This window comes from Macrobrachium nipponense, chromosome 26 (genome assembly GCF_015104395.2).
Source record: "Macrobrachium nipponense isolate FS-2020 chromosome 26, ASM1510439v2, whole genome shotgun sequence".
In the NCBI taxonomy this organism is placed as follows: domain Eukaryota; kingdom Metazoa; phylum Arthropoda; class Malacostraca; order Decapoda; family Palaemonidae; genus Macrobrachium; species Macrobrachium nipponense.
Genome location: NC_087215.1, coordinates 66,846,948 through 66,868,048, shown reverse-complemented (window position 1 = coordinate 66,868,048; position 21,101 = coordinate 66,846,948). Strand labels below are relative to the sequence as shown.

The following is a 21,101-nucleotide window of genomic DNA, read 5'->3' as shown; positions in this document are numbered from 1 at the left end:
AGTTGTTTATTACCCATTAATTTTACTTTTATATTTATGGTGAAATATTTTCTGTTGTAATTGATATGTTTCAAGTTAAACATAATGTATTTGAAGTAATTACTTACGGAATATGAAATAAAAAGTGATGAATTATAAAATAAAACTTGAAATTACAACAACACCAGTAGTAATACTTCTCGGGTTATGAAAAAATCAGAAAAAGTTAAAAAGTGAAATAAAAAAGTGAGATTAAAACAATATCTGAAATCTGCCACTGTTGAATATAATATAAAAAGGAAGTTAGAAGCTACGTAAGCTAAAAAAAAATAATATTTCTCGTGGGCAAAATGACTATATCAATGATTAATTAGGCCTTTCTAAGCGAAGAGAACGAAACCGCCTGACCGACTTCCTTGCAGCGATAAATTCCTCCATTGACAGAAGTCAACAAAAAAAGGCTGCACTGCACACATATCTCGACCATTTTTTTCGAAAATGGTGAGTATGGCGACTGCAATTTCACGCCGTTATGGCACCGTATGCTTGTGCTGTAAGCATGAGTTACGGTGAAAACTGTGCGAAGTATAGGTCTCCTAAGAAAGGGGAGGGAATAGATTACTATGAGGTCATGGCTACGGTACCTTTTGACCTACCTAAGTACTGTGGGTCGTGTCATATTTCGTTTTATTTTTCACAGTACACTGTTATCAGTAGGTATGAGGACGTAATACTGTTTGAATATGTAAAGTACTTAGGCAGTTTTGGCTTTGTAATACGGGCCAGGAACCCCTGTTTAGGGTACTACCTACTTAGGCTAGTTCCTGAGCAGGGCCCAATTTTATGTCAGATTTTTAGTATAAGAGGCTAAAGTCTATTTCAAAACCTAATTATTCTCCAGGTTCGTAAACCACATATTTTCCCGATGGCTTGGTTTATCTTTTCGTCATTTCTGAGCATTATTGGTAGTGCAAATCGGTAAAATGTTATATTAAACCATTACCACCTTATTTGACTAAAATAATAATATTATCCTATTTGGTAATGTGTGCTCTGACCTGACCTAAAGTAGGGTAACAGGTCCTAACCCGAGTGCATGTCATTGTACGGTTGATTGGGTCATTTGAGAGTGAAAAAAGGCCAGAAATGTCCAAAGCACTGGTTAAAACATAGAAAATTAGGTAGGTATTATCTTAAAGTCCAAAATACAAATATTGATTACAGTCAAATTTTACTTGCATGTTACTTGTGATTCTGCAGCTCCCATATGGGCTATGATAGCCTATGTAAAGCTAGCCTATTGTAGATGGTGGAGAGTGTTGTTCAGTTGAAGATTTGAAATAGGGTAAACAACAGACTGGACTGGCCACCCTCTGAAAAAGTACTTTAACACATCCAGACACAGGAGATGGTCATCAGTTATGAGTTGTTGGTGGTGAGAGGAATGGCTCGAGACCTCTACTCTCCTTTCGAAGTAAGTATTTTCTCCAAAGTTAGAAATTAAGGCCATATTTTAAGATTAAACAGAGGGTAATGAAAAGTGTGACCAAACGCAGTGCACATTACCCCCATGATGCTTTCAAAATTTTTACTTACAACTAAAAATGTTTCGAAGATTGACATCATCTCAATGTTTGTGGAGTCGCTTGTGTCAACAAACTTTCCATTTCCTGTGCTAAATCCGCACACCACCTGTACCCATACACGCTGGGGCACTTTCATCACAACAATCGTAAACACAGACTTCCAACCACTACTTATCCAAGGGAACTACAATTTTTAGTAGAAGAAGAAAAAGAAGATTGCACCAGATAATTATTTAAATAAGTAGTTAAATGGCAGTATAAGGTCATGAATTGCATGAATATTTCTACAGATTCATGATTATTAATTTGAAAATATCGTTGTTGAAAAAGTAACTAGATTCCTGACTCAAATATCAACAGTTTTGCTTGTGAACAGTACCTCCGGCATTCTTCGCGCTTTTCAATCGTTTATCAGTGTTGCCAATTGGTATGTGTTTACCCTCCAAACTGGGTATAAGACTTACACAAAACCGGGGAAATAAGTGAAATTAGCGTATCTATTTGTAGTATATATACGCACATATTAGATCAATTTTATCATTACTGCATTACTATGACAACTAGAATTCATGGAAGCAGTTTGTAAATGCATCGGTGTATGTGTGAAGCTCCACTAAATTGGCAACGACGAGTCAATTTGCCGTCTTCTGCTCATACTTCAGAAATATCTGTAATTTTTCGGGGTTAATTTGGTTGCAAAATAGGGCTAATAGACATGAATTAAATAAACATTTTGAAGTAACAAAGTAAAGTTAAACTAAATAATGAGTAAAGTAAACAATTAAGGGAATAAAGCTTTGCACCTCATAAACCGTGTACTCGTGTGCTGCCCGTAACTGTTTGTGGAGTGAGCGCTTAGGAACCAGAAACCGCAGCGTGGTTCAAGTGCAATGTGGAGTGAATTAAGACCAAAATGTGTATAATTACAATCAAATAAGCACTGTGGAGTTTCAGTAGTGATGGCAGTGAGGATAAAACCACCGATTACAAGGTAAGAATGAATTTCAGTTCAAACCATGACCTCGGAAATAAAGTTTCATACTTTCACTAATATAGGCAACAAAATATTTTATTGTGCTGATTACAACTGCAATCTTGAGTAAGATAATAAACGTTACATATATACGCTAACATTGTTCAAATGAGTGCTGGGAGGGCTGGGAAAGATGGTGGATTGTCTTGTGGCTACGAATGGCAAGTCACAAGGTTGCCGCCATATTGGATTTCAAAACTGCCTTGAAAACATATTTTACAAAGAGCTCACATGCTTATTTTAGTTTGTATGGCGCTTTCATATATAACATTATGTTGACGAAACTTCAATCTTTTGAATGGTACGCTTAAAGATGTAATTGTATTCTTGTCTCACCAATTAAATATAGAGTGAATAAGGCCGAGCCATGCAATGACGATAGATCGACTGCGGTTGTTTACACTAAGTTGATAGCACAACGAGGAATGATTTAAAGTCACAAAACGCTTATTGAAGAACAGATATCACAAGGCCGGTTTCGTGTATTTAACCTAACTGTGCCATCCACAGAGTTAATCTGACTTAGGTCACCGAGTCCTTAACTGAATTACGTATACAATAACTTAGCCTAACCATATAAATTAGGCTAACATAGTTATTCATGAGCCCCTCGCTTAAAGCTCTCTTCTTGGGGGAAAATGTAAGACAGTCAGCAAGTGAATACTATGTGTATTGGACTTAGCCTATGGCCTATCTAGTAATAAGTGTGATCGAACTATGATTTCATGTGTTCAGGCTTTAAAACATATGTCAGTGTAAGTTTACATTACCACTGAGAAAACCTCTAATGGGGCTGATAGCGCACTGGTGCACTTATTGTCAAAGTATAATCTTTTGTATACAAATGCTCTGGTTTGGATAATTATACAGTGTTAGGCTATTACAGATTTCTAATTATTTGTCAGAATAAAGTTGTAGGAATTGTCACTCATCTTTGCACATCGCAGTACCCAACATTGGTTTTTCTCAAGCTTCGTTAACTTTTCTCAACTCCTTCCTGGCTCATTAAGAAGGTGGTTTGAACTTGCCAAACTGTGGCTGCAAGACTTGTAGATGGTGAAGCAGTATTGGTTTAAATGGGGTTAAGTGACGTGTGATTTCTAGATGTGACTGTGCATGGGCTAATACGTATTGGCGCGTTGCCTGGCTGGCCCTAGAGCAGTATTTGTTGACTGAGGAAATGGAAAAATAGGACAAAATATGCTACATGCAACACTTATAAATTGGTTTGATAAAGTATACATGTATACTATACTTTGCTGGTATTTCTGATGTTTTATGATATTTGGAGCAAATGATCTTTTTACTACTTATAGTGTGTTACAATCACAGAATGATCTATTATTTTTCTTCCCAGATTCGCTTCATATTAATTCAGAATCGGGCTGGGAAAACTCGTCTTGCAAAATGGTACATGAACTTTGATGATGATGAAAAACAGAAATTGATTGAAGAAGTTCATGCTGTAGTAACTGTGAGGGATGCTAAGCATACAAACTTTGTAGAGGTATGTACTTTGTGTGTATGATCAGTGCTGATCACTTAAGTTAGTTTTCATCAGACGATATTCTGGTTAAATTTTAACTTGTTCCGATACGTAATACAAAACCATCGTCCTTTAACAATAGGAAGTAGCTAAGCGGCAGCTGGAACGGTCGTAAGCTTCGAACAAGGGGAGAACGGTAGTTAACTGCTTGTCCGACAGTCGCGCGCCGCGCGACTGGGAGGTAAACAAATCACTTTGCTTTCGGCCGCGGGTTGTGAAGGACGTGTTCGTCATCGCCTCTCTGCCCGCTTCATCGTCGTATGCTTTTGTTTATATTGTGTTTTCTAAATGGTTTGTTTGACTTGAAAATGAAACTGTAAGTACACTGTTTTTCATTTTCATTACTTAATTATGAACCCTTGAATTATGTCTCGGTGCGAGGGTGGGCGCGCTCGCGCCGAGTCATGTATTTGGGCGAAAGGGTGTAATTGAAAAATGTAAGTACTTTTTTCATATAATTTTTGCCCTGTGCGTTCGTTACCGAGAGTGTGAGTGCGCTCGGCACGAACTTTTAATTTTGTATATAGAATGCAATGAAGTGGATCGCAATTGCAATATTCTTTTCATTTTCATTTATTGGTTGCATGAATTTAATCTGGATCAATTTTCGTTCTTACCCGGGAATTGATCCTTACGATTTTTTATGTGAAATGAAATCGCAAGTGCAGTATTCTGTTTTCATTTTCATATATATTTTATGATAGCATCATATTATTGGATCAAGTTTCGTTCTTACCCGGGAATTGATCTTTTCTCCCTTTAAGTTCTATGAAGTGAATCGCAAGGGCAGTTCTGTTTCATTTTCATATTACTTTTTCACTGCTGTGCGGGGTGGGGGAAGCGAAGGTCTGCCAGGAAGTTGGTAGCCGATTCTTCGTCTTCCTTCCTGCCCCCCGCTCAGCTTCTTCATTGTATTTTGTATGTGGGGGCTTCCTTGCGTTCGGGGTGGGGCATGTCTTCCCCCGTGCGTGAGGGAACCCCTCTACTAATCTATCTATGTTACCGCAGGTGCTACATCCGTGGGAGACGACCTTGAATGTAGATGTAGATCCTCACGAGGTTTTGTACTCGTTGTAGGGGGCGAGAGTGCTCCCGCAACGAGCCCTGTGTAACGTGTATGCATTCGTCAGAGGCGCAGTGGGTGCTGTACGAGGACACAAGAAGTCATCGGAAGTCCAGTGACTCCTTTGGTAACGGACGTCCAGTTGTACTCGGGGTCTTCCGTCCGCTCTGGGTGGGGTTCTCTCCCCCCAGGCGCGAGGAAGCCCCTCTAATAACCCGACTGTTGCTTCCGCAGGTTTGCCATCAGCGAGGACGACCTGGGACAGGTGTGAGAGTCGCTGGGACTGCAGGGGTTGATTCAGCGGTGGCGGGGTCGGCAGTGGTCACTCATGATACGGTAACCACTACAACAACCAAATCTCGACACCCAGCATATGAGATGTCACCGCACCTGGTGTACACACCACATGTCATGTCGGTAACACCCACGGCTGCAATCCAGAACCAATTCCTGCCGTGCCAATCAGGACGGTGCCACCGCCACCTGGGTTCTTTGTATTGCCGACCCCGGACTGCCGCTGCCCAAAGAGTACCCCCCTGGACCTGCCGCCAGTGCCGAGGATGACGGTAGCTGCCGACAGACGCCTGTCTCTCCTGTGGTACCTGCCGTGCCTGCCGTACCTGTTGCTGTCCCAGCCGCTCATTCCCTTTCAGATCAGGTGCCTGCTGCTCATTCACTTTCAGATGTTCCTGCGGTTCCTGGACCTGTTCCTGTTGTTCCTGCTGTTGGTGATGCTGTCACAGTCTCAGGTCTTTCCGGACAGGTGCAGTCGGGCCCTGTTGCTTCGGCAACTGCCCGGCTCCCTCCTGGATGGAAGACCTGACGTCTGTCCTGCGGAGCCTGGCGAAGAAGACCTTCCCCTTCGACTTCTAAGGCCAAACAGCCGAAGAAGAAGAAGGTTGCCTCCTTCCCCCCCTAAGAAGACTCCTTCGGGATCTTCTAAGGGCCCGGCACGCTCAGGCGAGCTGGGGAGCTCTTCTGCTGGGGTCCTCCTGTTCCTTCGGGAACGGGGCCCGTCGCTTTCTTCTGCAAAGAAGAAGTCGACGGGGACCAGAGGGCACCAGCCTCGGCTGGTGCGTCCTCACCTGGTGCTAGCGGGTCTGCCGCTAAAACCAGGTTCCGTCTCGGCCGCTTCTCGTTCGCGAGAAGCACCGAGTGGACGCTCTTCCAAGAAGACCGTCCAGCCAAAGTTTTGACGCCCGAGCTCGCTCGCCGTCAAGACAGCGGCGCGGAGCAGAAGACTGGCGAGAGTCGTGCACCACGACTCTCGCCAGGCCAGTGGACGCTCTCGCAGCGATCAACTGGCTGCTCGGGCTAACGTGACGGTCGCTGATCAGCCACGGGTTGAGGCGAGGAAGGAGTCCCCGCGGCCGCCGGTACCAGCCACGGCTGGTACCAGCGACTCGACGCGCCGAGAGGACGCTGGCCGGTCTCGACGCGACACAGAGCCTAGCAGGTCACCCGTCCGCCGCTCCCGATGGGACCGGGCGGAGACGGTGACCAGCGGCAGCTCGCCTGACGCTAGAGATCGGTCTCGACGTTCTCAGCCGAGCCAATCGCCCAGGCGAGCGGTAAGGCTAGGCTGCTGCTCGACCGTCACCGCGGGTTGACGATCAGCAGCAGCCCTACCACGCACGCTGGTCCTGCCAGCGAGCGAGGGGGGAGCGTCAGGTCTGCCTCTCCCATAACGGGTTGAGGCGAGGAAGGGGTCCCCGCGGCCGTCGGTACCAGCCACGGCTGGTACCAGCGGCTCGACGCGCCGAGAGGACGCTCGACGGTCTCACCGTGACAGCGAGCCTAGCAGGTCACCTGACGCCGCTCCCATCGGGACCTGGGCGGAGACGGTAACCAGCAACAGCTCGCCTGACGCTAGAGATCAGCGTCGACGTTCTCAGCCAAGCCTCTCGCCTCAGGCGAGCGGCAAGGCTAGGCATGCTGCTCGATCGCCACCGCGGGTTGACGATCAGCAGCAGCCCTCCAAGCACGCTGGTCCTGCCAGCGAGCTAGGGGGGAGCGTCAGGTCTGCCTCTCCTGTACCTTCAACCTCCTCAGGGCTACACCGGGAGGAGCGAGGTACCTATGAGTGATCGCGAGAGGTGCGCCGCTCGCGACCCCGCTATGACGCCGTATGGACCAGGCACGGTTCTAGACCGACCAGGACATACGCGCAATAGCTGGAGGCGACCGTCAGGGGTCTGCCGCTCTTCCTCCTTCTGAAGGAGGAGTATCTAGGGATCTGTTCTTGTTGGAGGGACTGGACGGTCCTACTCCGCAAGACGCGGTTACTCCCGAGATACAGAGGAATTTGCAGAAGTCATTAAGCTGATTCGTCAGCATAATGACCCTGCGGAAAGATTGCCGCTCCCACCAGCAGAGCCCACGTCTCTGCTCGAGTCGTTTTGGGGCCCGAGAGGGAACCCAAACCGACGGTGGGTCTGCCGCGATCGGAGCTTGCCGATTCTGTCTCGAACCAGTGTCTCGTCTCCGGACAAGAAGGCTCTCTCAGTTCTGGCCGGTCGATCAAGCTACTTCCACCTCTACTGCGACAGCGGCGTTTTCTACGTGTCTTCGGACACCGTATTTAAATACTCCTTCGGTCCTCCTGAGAGGTTTCGACCTCGACGAGGACTGGAATGAGTCGGAGGACGGTATCGGCTCTCTCCTGTCAGGTGTCGATCAGCCCCACCCAGACGACGTTCACAGTGGCGGCAGACCCTTACCTACAGTGAGAGTTCGTAACCCAACCCTCCGCGGGAAAACGTTTTCTCCTGACGATACGTTTCCCAGACTCTGAGAGGCCATCGCCGCAAGGCGATGGCTGCTCCTACTCTTCTCCAACTGCTAGTTCCACTGGAAGGCGAGCGAGTATCCAATTCCTTCCCATTCCCTCTCTCCTTACGGCTACGAGGGAAAGGGGAAGGATCCTACAGAGATTTCTTTGTAGGATCCCACGTTCGGGACTGCGCTACCAGGGGGACCTTCGGGTCCTACCTGACGGAAGCCCCGGTCGTTGAGGAGGAATCCTGCTCCATTCTCGATTTCTACGGGAATCGAGAGGACCACCAGCCGATATCGTTGACGAATTCGGTGGGGGTTTCGCAGACTGCTTAGAATTCTACGGAATTTCTAGCGGCATTCAGAGTGTTCGAGTTTTTACGATCTTCAAACACTTACGCGAGACCACGGTCCAAAGTGAGCGAGACGAGAATCCCCGATATGTTACACGATAAGCGGGAACCTCGCCTATGCTCGAATTCCTGGAATTTCTAGCATTGTGAAGAAGACTGCTGCTGAAAGAAACTATCTCACAGTAGGCGACCAACCTGGAATAGAGGAGATCGGACGGGAATATCCAGTTTGGCTTGAACTATCGTCTTAGTATTCTGTTCACCATTGAAGCTTTCCTTCGAGGAAAGACTTCTCCCTCACTCTCTTTGATAGAGAACGAAGGTGGTCGATCTCCAATCCTTATTTTGTTTTCTTGAAGGAAAGAATTTAGGATGGAGATCGTTGTTCAGAATCCTACAAATATACTACGTATATTAACCTCGCGACCTGATTCTGCTAAGCAGTTGAATTGTCCGAGGGGTAGGCGCATATCCTAGTTATTCTACGGATTGCGACTTAGACGAGAAAGTATTATAATTGAACTGCAACTCGGGTTGCCTGCAACCTCCCAGGAGTTTCAGTTTCAATTTTATATACTTATGGTTTTGTCACGACAACACCATTTCAACTATATTTACCGAAATTCGTTTCGCCTAAATATAATTGCCCGAGCATATCTTTTATGCTCGGTAGTTCTAGCCGAACGCATTCCTTCGTGGAATAATGGATTACTGGCAACTCAGGATGACGAGTCAGCAGGCTCAAACCACTGCGTATTGAACTGCCTGATATAAGCAGCTCAGTATCAGCTGGGCCTCCGAGATTCACGGTCATGTATGTCTCTCTCTCCCCTGCTTGATTGACTACCGAACCGTATCTCTGCCTAACATCATGGACTTAGGTCTCTGATTAACGGGGATTCTCGCAATAATGAAGGACCATCTACTGCGGTGACGCTAGATTCCATCGCCTTCGACATTGCGAGAATTTTCAACAGAGATATCTCTTGGACTCTTGCATCTTTCTGTTTACCGCAACGGTAACAGAAGTCTGTACAAGTCTCCCGCTGCATCGCACTGCGATAATGCGAATGATTTTGCAGACATCTGAGTTGTCTTCAAAATATCTCGTATTCGTAGGTGTACAATTGTTCATTGTTCAACCCGAATTACAAGATGTGTCAGAAGACATCGCCTACTCTCCGACCTGACAGCTCTACCTCCAAATGTTCAGCCCATGAGAAGCAGTTCTTCAGGCGGCTTTCACCTGTGTTTTCATTACCGAAGAACGCCCCGCTTTCATTGCAACTACGACTTCTCACCGGACAGCAATGAAATAGCGGGTAGCGTTTTCAGTCATTTGTAAGCACAGGTTATGAATCTTGAGATCCTTCTCTCGATTCATATGTGAAGACGTAGGTTGCATTCAATATCTACCTTCGTCTTCAACGGTACATAGTGTTGTTTCTCCTTAGCTGAGATTCAACAAACATGAGATGTTTTACCTTCAGGGACCTAGGTCTCTAGAGGCAATTGACTTTCGCCTGTTGGGTACATGCCTTAAGAGAATCATCACCTCGCTGTCCGGCAATGGTGACAAACAAATACATCATTGGTTTGGTCTCTCGGCATAACCCTTTAAAGGCGAAGGTCACGTGACTTACTCGGATGCTTTGACAACTTGCCTCCTACCGAACGCAGTCGGTCGGCAGCTGTCAGAGCGCCCGAGTCAGTTACGAATTACGCTGTTGACTTAGTTCGGTTGTTACACAGCAACCATTACTTCGTTTTAATAGCTTGTCACAGTACCCATACCATTGACACCACATGGAGTGTCGGTGTCCTATCCACTACCGAGAACTTGCGCTGCATGGGGATAGGAGGATGCGAGAGACTTCGTTGCTAACGGACGACCAGTTGGGTACTGGACATCACCGAAGTAGAGAAGAGGGATAGGTCATGCGACTATTTCCTTCTTTTCCTCTGAGGAACTGCATGACTTCTCCTGCGAAGTCAGGCACCCAGGGGATGGGGATCCGTGACGCTCGATTTCGTACCGAACTTCGTAGCGAAGACTCAGAACCCTTCGATTGGTTCGAGTCGTTCACAATCCCCTCCCTAATGGACTTCACCGCCTTCGATGCGAAGGAGATGCTGCCTTGTCCACAAGAACTTCTCCTTGGCGCAGGTACTGAAGGCAGGGGTCTGGTCCAACCAGACCACATGCCCTTCCTTCTACCTTCGGGATATTGCCCACAGGTCCTTGGATCTTTTTCCTTGGGACCCGTGGTGGCTGCTCAACACGTTGTGTAGCGAACCCAGACCCTCGCAGGCTGAACAGCATCGAGTCCTGGTGTGACCGTAAGAATGGATGGTGAATGAGAGTGTGACTGGCTCCTCTTCCCATCTTTTTCTTCCCCTCTACCTGTGGTTAGAGGGACACGGTCGTCACCCTGCTGGATAAGGACAAGATGCAGGTGAGCTACTCAACAGAGCCCCATCCTATCCCTTTCACTAGGGATAGGAGCGTATATCCACCACTTCCTCCAACAAGGGGGAGGAAGGGTGGATGCCAGCTTGAGACAACCCATACTTTATGTTGCCTCCTTGCAAACAGGAACAAGTTCTTGCTTGCTGGTACGAAGAGATACGCTTGCCTCTCTCTTAGTACTCGGCCCAGAGGTCTGACCATTGATCCTGCGGTGCACACCCCGATCAATCGGACAGAGGCTTGGATCCCTCCCTCGCTCTTACGACCAGGGAGGCATTCCAGGGATGGACGAACACCAGTCTGTTCATCAAAAGACTCAGATTCCTCCCACCAAGAAGTGAGTCTTCCTATTGTTAAAGGACCGATGGTTGTATTACGTATCGGAACAAATGACAATTTGTCGAAAATTGCATTTTTCCTAACTATACAAACCTGAGGTCCTACATATAGTCCCTCCTCATGCCACCCCTCACTCTGCGTATTTTGCATGGGCCAAAAGCAAAGTGATTTGTTTACCTCCCAGTCGCGCGGCGCGCGACTGTCGGACAGCAGTTAACTACCGTTCTCCCCTTGTTCGAAGCTTACGACCGTTCCAGCTGCCGCTTAGCTACTTCCTATTGTTAAAGGACCTCAGGTTTGTATAGTTAGGAAAATGCAATTTTCGACAAATTGTCATTTCACTGATTTTTTTTTTCATAAAAGGTCGGTCATCAAAAAAAAAAATTACGGCACTTCATTCTGGAGAGTAACATTGTTTGTTAAATACAAAATTTTCAGTTTTTTTAAGAAATTAGAAAGTTCTATCACAGTTAATTCCAAGATCAAATAGTTTAATTTTTCTATTACAATCGTAACTTAATGACTGAATGGTTTAATCTGTCAGTTTGAAAAGTAAAGTAATATTTAGGAACAGAATATTTGTGGCTGCTTGTAGATTTGCGATGCATTATGAGTATAATACTTTTTCAAGTCAGGCAAGAGTTGTGTTAGTTTTTGTTATTTTGTTTACTATTTACTTTTGAAGATATCGAAAGTTTCTGGATGAAAAGAAAATCTGTAGTTTTATGTAAAATGAAAGACTGAACCTGAGAAAAATTTCAAGTAGTCCCATATTGTGTTGAAATTTTCTTAAAGTATAGGACTGTAAAGGTGCACCATTCTGTAATTAATATACTATTTTAATGATATCTTGAGGAATTTTAATTCCATGTTATATTTTTTCCCTCTACAGTTCCGTAATTTCAAGATTGTTTATAGACGATACGCAGGGTTGTATTTCTGCATTTGTGTGGACATCGCTGACAACAACCTTGCATATCTTGAGGCCATTCATAATTTTGTGGAAGTCCTCAATGAATATTTCCATAATGTTTGTGAACTTGACCTGGTATTTAACTTTTATAAGGTAAGGAAAGTCTCTTCTGAGTTTAGAAAGATATTTGTTGGTTATGGACATTATTTTTAATTATTCCCTTGGAAAATTTTATAAGATTCTGTTTGATTAATCTGATTCATAAATTATTGGTACTACATCATTATTATGGTCACAAATTCTTTGTTGTTCTTGTACTGATGCAAGCCCTCATGGCTCTTCATCATCAGAACCCTTTATTTTTGGGTTATATTTCTGGGTTCGACCTTTGTCTGCCGGTGTAAAATCCCTGTAGCTCATTTTTCAAGTATAAATATATCCTAATACATATTTGTTCCGACACGGCATACAAACCTTCGGTCCTTTTACAATAGGAAGGTACTAGCGGCAGCTGGATAGGTCGTAAGCTTTCGAACAAGGGGTTCGGTAGTTAACTGCTTGTCCGAACAGGCGCGCGCGAGCGACTGGAGGGTAAACAACACTTTTGCTTTCGGCCTCACAGCGAGTGGACGTGTGTGTTCGACGCTCTCTGCCCGCTTCTCGTCGTTTGCTTTCTTAAGTATTTGGTTGTGTTGTGTATGAAAGAGTTCTTTGTAAGTACAATCATTCTCTCTTTTCATATTAATTCACCTAATTTGTTTATGATGGAATCTCCTCGCCTCGCTACCCCACGGAGACTATGCCCGGGTACCGAAGGGCGTAAATGCGGGAAGTTCCGCTCTTTCCCGGAGATAGACCCTCATATTTTGTGTGCTCGGTGTCGGGGGCGCGAATGCACCCGAGCCGAGCCTTGTGATGTTTGTAATGATTGGTCGGAGGCGCAGTGGACTTTGTATGAGGGCAGGAAGAAGCGAAGGCCTGCAAAGGAGTCGTCGGAAAGCTCTCCCGCGACTCCTTTGGTGACGGACACTTCGTCTTCTTTCCTGCCGCCCGCTCAACTTCCATGTCTCGCGCCTTCCCCTTCGGGGGGGGTGTCTAGGTCCTTCTCTTCTCCTGACTTGTCGAGTGTGGAGGAGGGCGCTAGATACCCTGACGTCCAGTTGTACTCTGGGTCCTCTATCCGTTCGTCTTCGCGCGAGCGGGTAGAGGATCCCCCTAATCACCCGACTTTTGCCTCCTCAGGTGCGGTTGCCCGCGAAGGATGACCTCGGACAGGTGTGGGCATCGTTGGGGTTGCAGGGCGTGCCGAGTGTCCCAGGGGCTGCTCTACCATCTCGCTGGCGCCGTGGCGGTCACCCATGCAACGGTCACGACCACCACCACGACCCTTACAACACCCGCTACGCTTCACCTCCTCACCTGGTGTTACACCCAGCACGCGGTCTCTGTGACACCCCTACATCGGTGCAGGGGCCAGTCGCCGTAACTCGGGGGAGTGTGATGCCGCCACCTGGGTTTTGCCGTGCTGCCGCGACCGGAATTCGTGTGCCCGAAGAGCTCGCCCCTGGACCTCTCACGTACCTAGGATGTCTGTGCCGCTGGTCCGCCCATCTGGACCGCCTACACAGTCTGCCGTACCTGCCGTGACCACTGCTGCCGTTCCTGTACCTGCTCCTGCTGTCTCGTCTGCCGTTCCTGTGATGCCTGCACCTGCTGATGTTGTTCCTGTTCCTGGCGCCGCTGCTCCCGATGCTGATCTGTTCGGACAGGTGCGTCCGGGCCCTGTTGCTTTGGCAACAGCAGCCCCGGCTCGTCCTGGATGACAGATCTGACGTCGGTCCTGAGAAGGTTGACGAAGAAGAAGAGAAGAGGAGGAAGGTGTCGTCGTCGTCTTCATCGTCTTCTTCGTCGTCGTCGTCGTCTGCCGCCTCTTCCCCTTCTTCTTTCTAAGGCTCCCCCGCTGAAGAAGAAGAAGGTCGCCTCCCCCCCCCCTAAGAAGTCTCCTTCGGGAACTTCTAATGGGCCCGTCTCGCTCTGGTGAGACGGGGGGTTCTTCCGCTGGTCACCCTGCTCCTTCGGGGGCAGCGGACCCGTCTCTTCTTCCGCAAGGAAGAAGACTACGGGGACCAGAGGAGTGCTGGCTAACACCGGCAACTTCCTCACCTGCTGTCAGTGGTTCGGCCACAGCAGCAGGGTCCGTCTCGGCCGCTCGTTCGCGAGAGGTACCGAGTGTACGGTCGCCTACCAGCGACCGTGCAGCCAGGAACCAGACCTCTGAGTCCGCTCAGCGTCAGGTTCACGGCACGGAGCGGAAGACTGGTGACAGCCGCTCACGCGACTCTCACCAGACCAGCTCTCGCTCTCGCGGCGAGCAGCTGGCTACCCGGGCGGACGTGACGGTCCATGACCGGCCACGGGCTGAGGCTGGGAAGAGGTCCCCCCGTTCGCCGGCACCAGCCACGGCTGGTACCAGCGAACTGACGCCACCGTGAGGATACGCACCGATCTCACCGTGACAGTGGAGCTCGCCGGTCGCCTGACCGTCACTCTCACAGAGAGCGATCGGGTTACGGCGACCAGCACCAGCTCCTCTGACACACGAGACGGGGCCGCTGTTCTCGGTCCAGCCGTTCTCCACAGCGAGACGGCTCGACTAGGTCTGCAGCTCGATCGCCACCGCGGGTTGGCGATCGCCTGCAGTCTTCCAAGCCCGCTGGTTCTGCCAGCGAGCGAGGAGGGAGCGTCAGGTCTTCCTCTCCCATACCTTCAACCTCCTCTGGTTACACCGGGAGGGGCGACGGTATTGAGGAGTGATCGTGAGGGGTGCGCCCTTCAGGATCCCACCACGCCGTCGTACGTACCAGGCTCGGTTCTCGGACCAGCCAGGTCGTACGCACAGGTGGTTGGAGGAGGACCGAGAGGGGTCTGTCGCTGCTCTCCTCTCCTTGAGGGAGGAGGTCTCGGGAGGTGCTCCTGTTTGAGGGACTGGACGGTCCGACTCCGCAGGACGCAGTCACTACTGAGATCCAGAGGAACTTTGCCGAGGTTATTGCGCTGATTCGTCAGCACAACGACCTCGCGGAAGGATCGCCGCTCCCACCATCCGAGCCCACGTCCCGGCTCGAGTCGTTCTGGGGCCCCGAAGAGGGAACCCAGACCGACGGTGGGTTTGCCGCGTTCTGAGCTTGCGGACTCAGTGCTGGACCAGGTTGAATCGCTTGTCTCCGGACAAGACGGTTCGCTCAAGTCTGGCAGGTCGAGCAAGCTGCTTCCACCTCCTCTGCTGCGACAGCGGCGTTTTTACGTGCCATCTGAAGACCCGATGCCGCCCAAACAGGTGAACCCGGAGTTAGCCAGGCTAACTCCGGGTGTGTCTCTGCAGCAGCTCCTGTCCGAGAACCTGTGGTTCTCGCAGCAAGAGCACTCGGCCTGGAATCTAACCGCCATGGCAGCTTTTCCAGGCCGTCTCCTGGCTAGATCTGTGGTCCCTCACAGTATCTAAGGTCGCAGCCAACTCCGGGGAATTTCTCCCGAAGATGACTCGGCCTTCAGGAGACTTTGCCAGTCTGGGGGAAGAGCCATCTCCTTCCTTGCCCACCAGACGGTGAACCTGTGGGCCAACCTGGTTCTCCGACGAAGGGACGCTGTCCTTACTAGGGTTTCCAGGGCGGCTGGGCGTGAAGCGGCGTTGGGACTTCGCAACGGACCTTTACGGAGTTTCCATGTCTCTCTTCCCAGGAGAGATGGTGGACGCTGCGGTGACAGACGGCGCACTGACGGACAGTGACCGGCTGGTTCACCAGGCGGTCTCGAAGGCGTTCTGGGCAGCCTCGGACTGCGGCCAAGTCTAAGAGCTCGGCTAGCGCTTCCTCGGTGGCTAAGACGGTAGCTGCGTCGAAGCCCCGTGGGGAATTGACTCTGTCTTCTTCGACTTCTGGCAAGGGGAGTAACCAGCCCTCCTCCCAGCCCTCCTCCTCCCGTGGAGGCTCTGGGAAGAAGTCGAAGAAAGGGGGGAAACGCTAGGGACGGCGTTCCCCCTCACCTGCTGCCGGAAGTGGGGGGGTGCCTGGCCAGCCATTGGGCAACTTGGCAGCGCTACGGGCGCCGAGACCTGGATTGTAGATGTCCTTCGGGAGGGATATCTATTACCCTTCGATCTCGGCCACCCCTCACCTCCAACCCGGTCCAACAGCAGTCGTACGTTCCAGGGTCATCGAAGGACGTAGCACTGAGACAGGAGATCAAGACCATGCTGAGCAAGAGAGCTGTAGAAATCGTCACGGATCAGTCACCGGGCTTTTACAGTCGACTCTTCCTGGTGGAAAAGTCTACGGGAGGCTGGCGCCCGGTGATAGATCTCTCTCCCTGAACCGGTTTGTTCGCCAGACCGTTCACGATGGAGACGGCACGCTCAGTGCTCGACTCCATCAGGGAGAACGATTTCATGCTTTCAGTGGACTTGAAGGGTGCGTATTTCCAAATACCCATTCATCAGTCCTCCAGAAAGTACCTCCGCTTCATCCTCGACGGGACGGTGTACCAGTTCAGGGCACTTTGCTTCGGTCTCTCAACCGCCCCACAGTGTTCACGCGAGTGTTCACTCTGGTGTCTGCTTTGGGCCCATTTGCACGGGATACGTCTGATGAGGTATCTCGACGATTGGTTAGTCCTGGCGAGCTCCCGCTCGCAGTTGCTACAGGACAGGGATCGACTGCTCGAGTTCTGTCGCGATCTGGGGATCGTTGTGAACTTCGAAAAGTCCGATCTCGAGCCCAAGCAGAGGATGAAGTACCTGGGTATGCTGATCGACACGGTAGCAGGGCGAGTCCTTCCCGCAGACTCGCGGATCAGCAGATTCAGGGAGGCAGCCAACCAGTTCCTGTCTCGGCAGGAACAGGCAGCTCAGCGATGGCAAGTCGTGATCGGACCACCTGTCGTCACTCGAGAAGTTAGTCCCTCACGGGCGTCTTCACCTGCGGTCTCTTCAGTGGAGACTAAAGGAGAGTTGGTCACAGGCGACGGATCCCCCAAGCTTTCCAGTGTCACTGACACAGGAGGTGAGGCAGGACCTAGCCTGGTGGCTGGACGACAGGAACCTCTTAAGAGGAGTGCCCCTGCGCACTCCCCCCCCGGACATGCAGCTGTTCTCAGACGCATCGACCGAGGGATGGGGCGCACACCTGGAGGAGTTGCTGACTTCAGGAGTGTGGGACGAGAACGACAAGCACCTTCACATCAATGTACTGGAACTCAAGGCAGCGTTCCTCGCTCTCCAAGAGTTTCAGGACCGCTTGATGGGACACTCAGTGGTGTTGATGTGCGACAACACCACGGTGGTGGCTTACGTCAACAAACAGGGGGGACTAGTGTCTCTCCCGTTGTACCAGTTGACTCGGCAGGGTGCACGAGTGGGCCGAGGCACACTCAATAGAGCTGTCGGCACGCTACATTCCAGGGAAAGAGGATGTAGTGAGACACGCTCAGCCGTCGGGATCAGGTGATAGGAACCGAATGGTCTCACACCAGGACGTGGCGGAAAGGCTCTTCGACCTGTGGGGGCGACCAGTCGTGGTCTGTTCGCACCCGGCACAACAGGAAGCTCCAGGTGTTCTTCTCGGCCGTGCCGGACCCATGGGCAGCTGCAGAGGACGCTCTTCAACACCCGTGGGACAACCTCTTCGCCTATGCCTTTCCCCCGTTCAGCCTGATTCGCAAGGTGGATCAGTCGAGCACTGGTCACCCCGAATCTCAGGATGATCCTGGTGGCTCCCAAATGGCCACAGGCCATTTGGTATCCGGACCTGCTGGCTCTTCTCGCAGGAGAACCGAGAGAGATTCCCCCTTGGCACAACCTTCTCGCCCAGCCACACGTCGAGCGGTACCACCGAGCAGTTCCAGTCTCTACGTCTTCACGGCTGGCTGTTATCCACCATCTCTTGCGAACGAGAGGCTTTTCTCGTAGCGCAGCAACAGAGATGGCTGGAAACGTCCGTCAAGTTCCTCTGCAGCTGTGTACCAGGGGAATGGGCCGGGCCGTCTTCTGTGTTGGTGTCGTAGACGGGGTCTATCTCCCTCTCAGAGCCACTCTTCAGCAGGTAGCGGATTTCCTCGTTTTTCTTCGCCGAGAGAAGCTCCTCTCAGTCCCCACAGTCAAAGGATACAGAGCCGCCTTGGCGCTCGTCCTGAAACTGAGGGGATTGGACATCTCGAACTCGTTCGAGATCTCCTTGCTTATGAGGAGCTTCGAAGGTCTTGCCCACCCAGGGAACTCAGGCCCCCTGCGTGGGATGTGACTCTCGTCCTTAGGAGTCTGACTCGAACGCCGTTCGAGCCACTCCGAGAGTCGTCAGACAGGGGGATCTGACCCTCAAGACCCTCTTCTTGCTGGCCCTGGCATCGGCGAAGAGAGTAGGGGAACTTCATGGTCTTTCCTATGATGTACGACACTCCAGGGATGGGGATCTGTGACGCTCGATTTCGTCCCCGAAACTTCGTTGCGAAAGACTCAGAAACCGTCGATCCCTGACGACAGGTTCGAGTCATTCACGATTCCCTCCCTATTGGACTTCACCGATAATGATGCGGATGAGATGCTGCTTTGTCCTGTGAGGGCGCTACGGCGCTATCTGAAGAGAACTCGACACCTCAGGCCTGAGTGTCGACGCCTCTTCGTTAGCACCGGGGTCACCAAGAAAAGAAGTATCCAAGAACACTCTTTCATTCTGGCTGCGTGAGGTCATCAGGAGGGCGTATGAGGCTGATGGTAGTGACGACATCCGTACGTCCCGTCCGAGAGCTCACGAGTCAGAAGTATTGGCCCCTCGTTGGCGTTTCGTAAGAACTTCTCCGTGGCGCAGGTCCTGAAGGCATGGTCTGGGCTAACCAGACTACCTTTACGTCCTTCTACCTTCGGGATATTGCCCACAGGTCCTTGGATACCTTTTCCTTGGGACCCGTGGTGGCTGCTCAACAAGTTGTGTAGCTAACCCAGACCCTCGCAGGCTGAACAGCATCGAGTCCTGGTGTGACTGTGTGGATGGATGTGTGAGTGAGTGTGTGACTGGCTCTCTCTTCCATCTTTTCCTCCTCCTCTACCTGTGGGCAGAGGGCCACGGTCGTCACTACGCTGGATGAGGACGAGATGCAGGTGAGCTATATGACAGAGCCCCATCCTATCCCTTTTCACTAGGGATAGGAGCAGAATATCCACCACTTCCTTCTACAAGGGGGGGAAGTGGATGCCTACAAGAGTCAAACCCATGACTTTATATTTGCTCCTGTACAGGAACAAGTTCTTACATTGCTGGTACGAAGAGATACGCATGCCTCTCTCTTAGTACTCGGTCCAGAGGTCTGACCATTGATCCTGCGGTGCACACCCCGATCAATCGGACAGAGGCTTGGATCCCTCCCTCGCTCTTACGACCAGGGAGGCTTCCAAGGTTGGGTCGAACACCAGTTCTGTTCACAAAAGACTCAGATTCCTCCCACCAAGAAGTGAGTCTTCCTATTGTAAAAGGACCGAAGGTTTGTATGCCGTGTCGGAACAAATGACAATTTGTCTAAAATTGCATTTTTCCTAACTATACAAACCTGAGGTCCTTTTACACATAGCCCCACCTCATGCCACCCCTCACTCTGCAGTTTTTGCTTGGGCCAAAAGCAAAAGTGATTTGTTTACCTCCCAGTCGCGCGCGCGCGCCTGTCGGACAAGCAGTTAACTACCGAACCCCTTGTTCGAAAGCTTACGACCTATCCAGCTGCCGCTAGTACCTTCCTATTGTAAAAGGACCTCAGGTTTGTATAGTTAGGAAAAATGCAATTTTAGACAAATTGTCATTTTCAGGCTATGTATAAGGGGAGTAAATTTATTGCTATGAACTGAAAGTATGACCATCTAGGATAGTAAAAAAGTTAATTTCTTCTCACAAGATTACATATGAAAGAAGCTGCCATAGATGGTAAGCCTAGATATGGGAGATCAGTGCTGACTCACAGAATGTGTCAAGATATTTAATTTTAATATCAGAAAATTCCGTTCAAAAGATTTAAACTTCTGACTGGGATGTGGGCATAACTTAAGAGTGTTTAGGGAAATGGTTAAGTTTTTCATTTGTATAAATGTCTTTTTCAGTTTTATATTGGAGAATTTCATCATTACCTAGCATGTAATGCATATTGAATTTGAGACCATCCTGTAGTTTACATTATATATGGTTATGGTTATAGGTTAACATGTATCTATAGTGCTTTTTGCAATTTTGCAAATACTTTTATTTATAACTAGTATTGATTTACTTTTCAGGCATATAGCGTTGTAGACGAAATGTTTCTTGCTGGAGAGATTCGTGAAACCAGTCAAACCAAAGTTCTTAAGCAACTTCTTATGCTCAACTCACTGGAATAACCAATATTTGTTTACTGAGAAATCTCATGATTTAGATGGACTTTCTGAATAGTTTATGATGATGTAATGCATACAAAGGATAGTTTTATATTGCAAAAAGTTTTACAACACAGATAATGGCATGTTGCATTGACCAAAGGACCAGTGTCTTGTACTAGGGTATAATTTATGACTTCGTATAGATTGTACATCATATACATTTAGTGTGACTGACACATACCCTATATTATGTAAATGTTTTGAAATAACATTCCAAAAGCTGTTTAGCATAACCTGTTTGTGGAGGGTATTACATCACATTATCATACTCATTGCCATTTGTCTTCTGCTCTTAGTGAGTTTTGTTCATTCTGTGAGAGGTATGAATGATTAGTTATGTCGGTGTGTGTGTGTGTGTTTGCCTGTTTGCTTTTATGAACTGTAAATACATCTTGTATCCCTGTTTGTGTCGTTACTGAGCAGATAACAGGTGTTTATATTGAAGGACTGGTGTGGTGTAGATAAAGTATTGGAGATAGAATGCCAGTTAAAATGTAAAACAAATATTACTGTATTCCTATTTACTGCAGTTTAGAGGCTAATGCCGAGGTGCATGACTTAAAGTTTATGGTTTCTCTTAGAAAATAAGACAACATTG

At 49.0% G+C, this 21,101-nt stretch overlaps 1 protein-coding gene and 1 long non-coding RNA gene across 4 annotated transcripts in view; one reads left to right on the top strand and one right to left on the bottom strand.

Annotated features, from left to right (window-relative positions):
* Positions 1 to 21,101, bottom strand: part of LOC135200362 (uncharacterized) — a 218,663-nt gene that overhangs the window by 14,595 nt on the left and 182,967 nt on the right. The window lies entirely within an intron of this gene.
* On the top strand, positions 363 to 20,885 carry LOC135200356 (AP-2 complex subunit sigma). Its single transcript, XM_064228948.1, has 4 exons — positions 363 to 480; positions 3,956 to 4,105; positions 12,037 to 12,210; positions 20,363 to 20,885. Exons 1-4 carry the CDS (start codon positions 478 to 480, stop codon positions 20,462 to 20,464), a joined length of 429 nt encoding a protein of 142 aa, XP_064085018.1. The 5' UTR covers positions 363 to 477; the 3' UTR covers positions 20,465 to 20,885.

Excerpts from the sequence above, each read along its gene's own strand:
- LOC135200356 (XM_064228948.1), top strand. Across the intron at positions 4,106-12,036 it reads AGCATACAAACTTTGTAGAG|TTCCGTAATTTCAAGATTGT; the intron begins GTATGTACTTTG and ends TTCCCTCTACAG. Across the intron at positions 12,211-20,362 it reads TGGTATTTAACTTTTATAAG|GCATATAGCGTTGTAGACGA; the intron begins GTAAGGAAAGTC and ends TTTACTTTTCAG.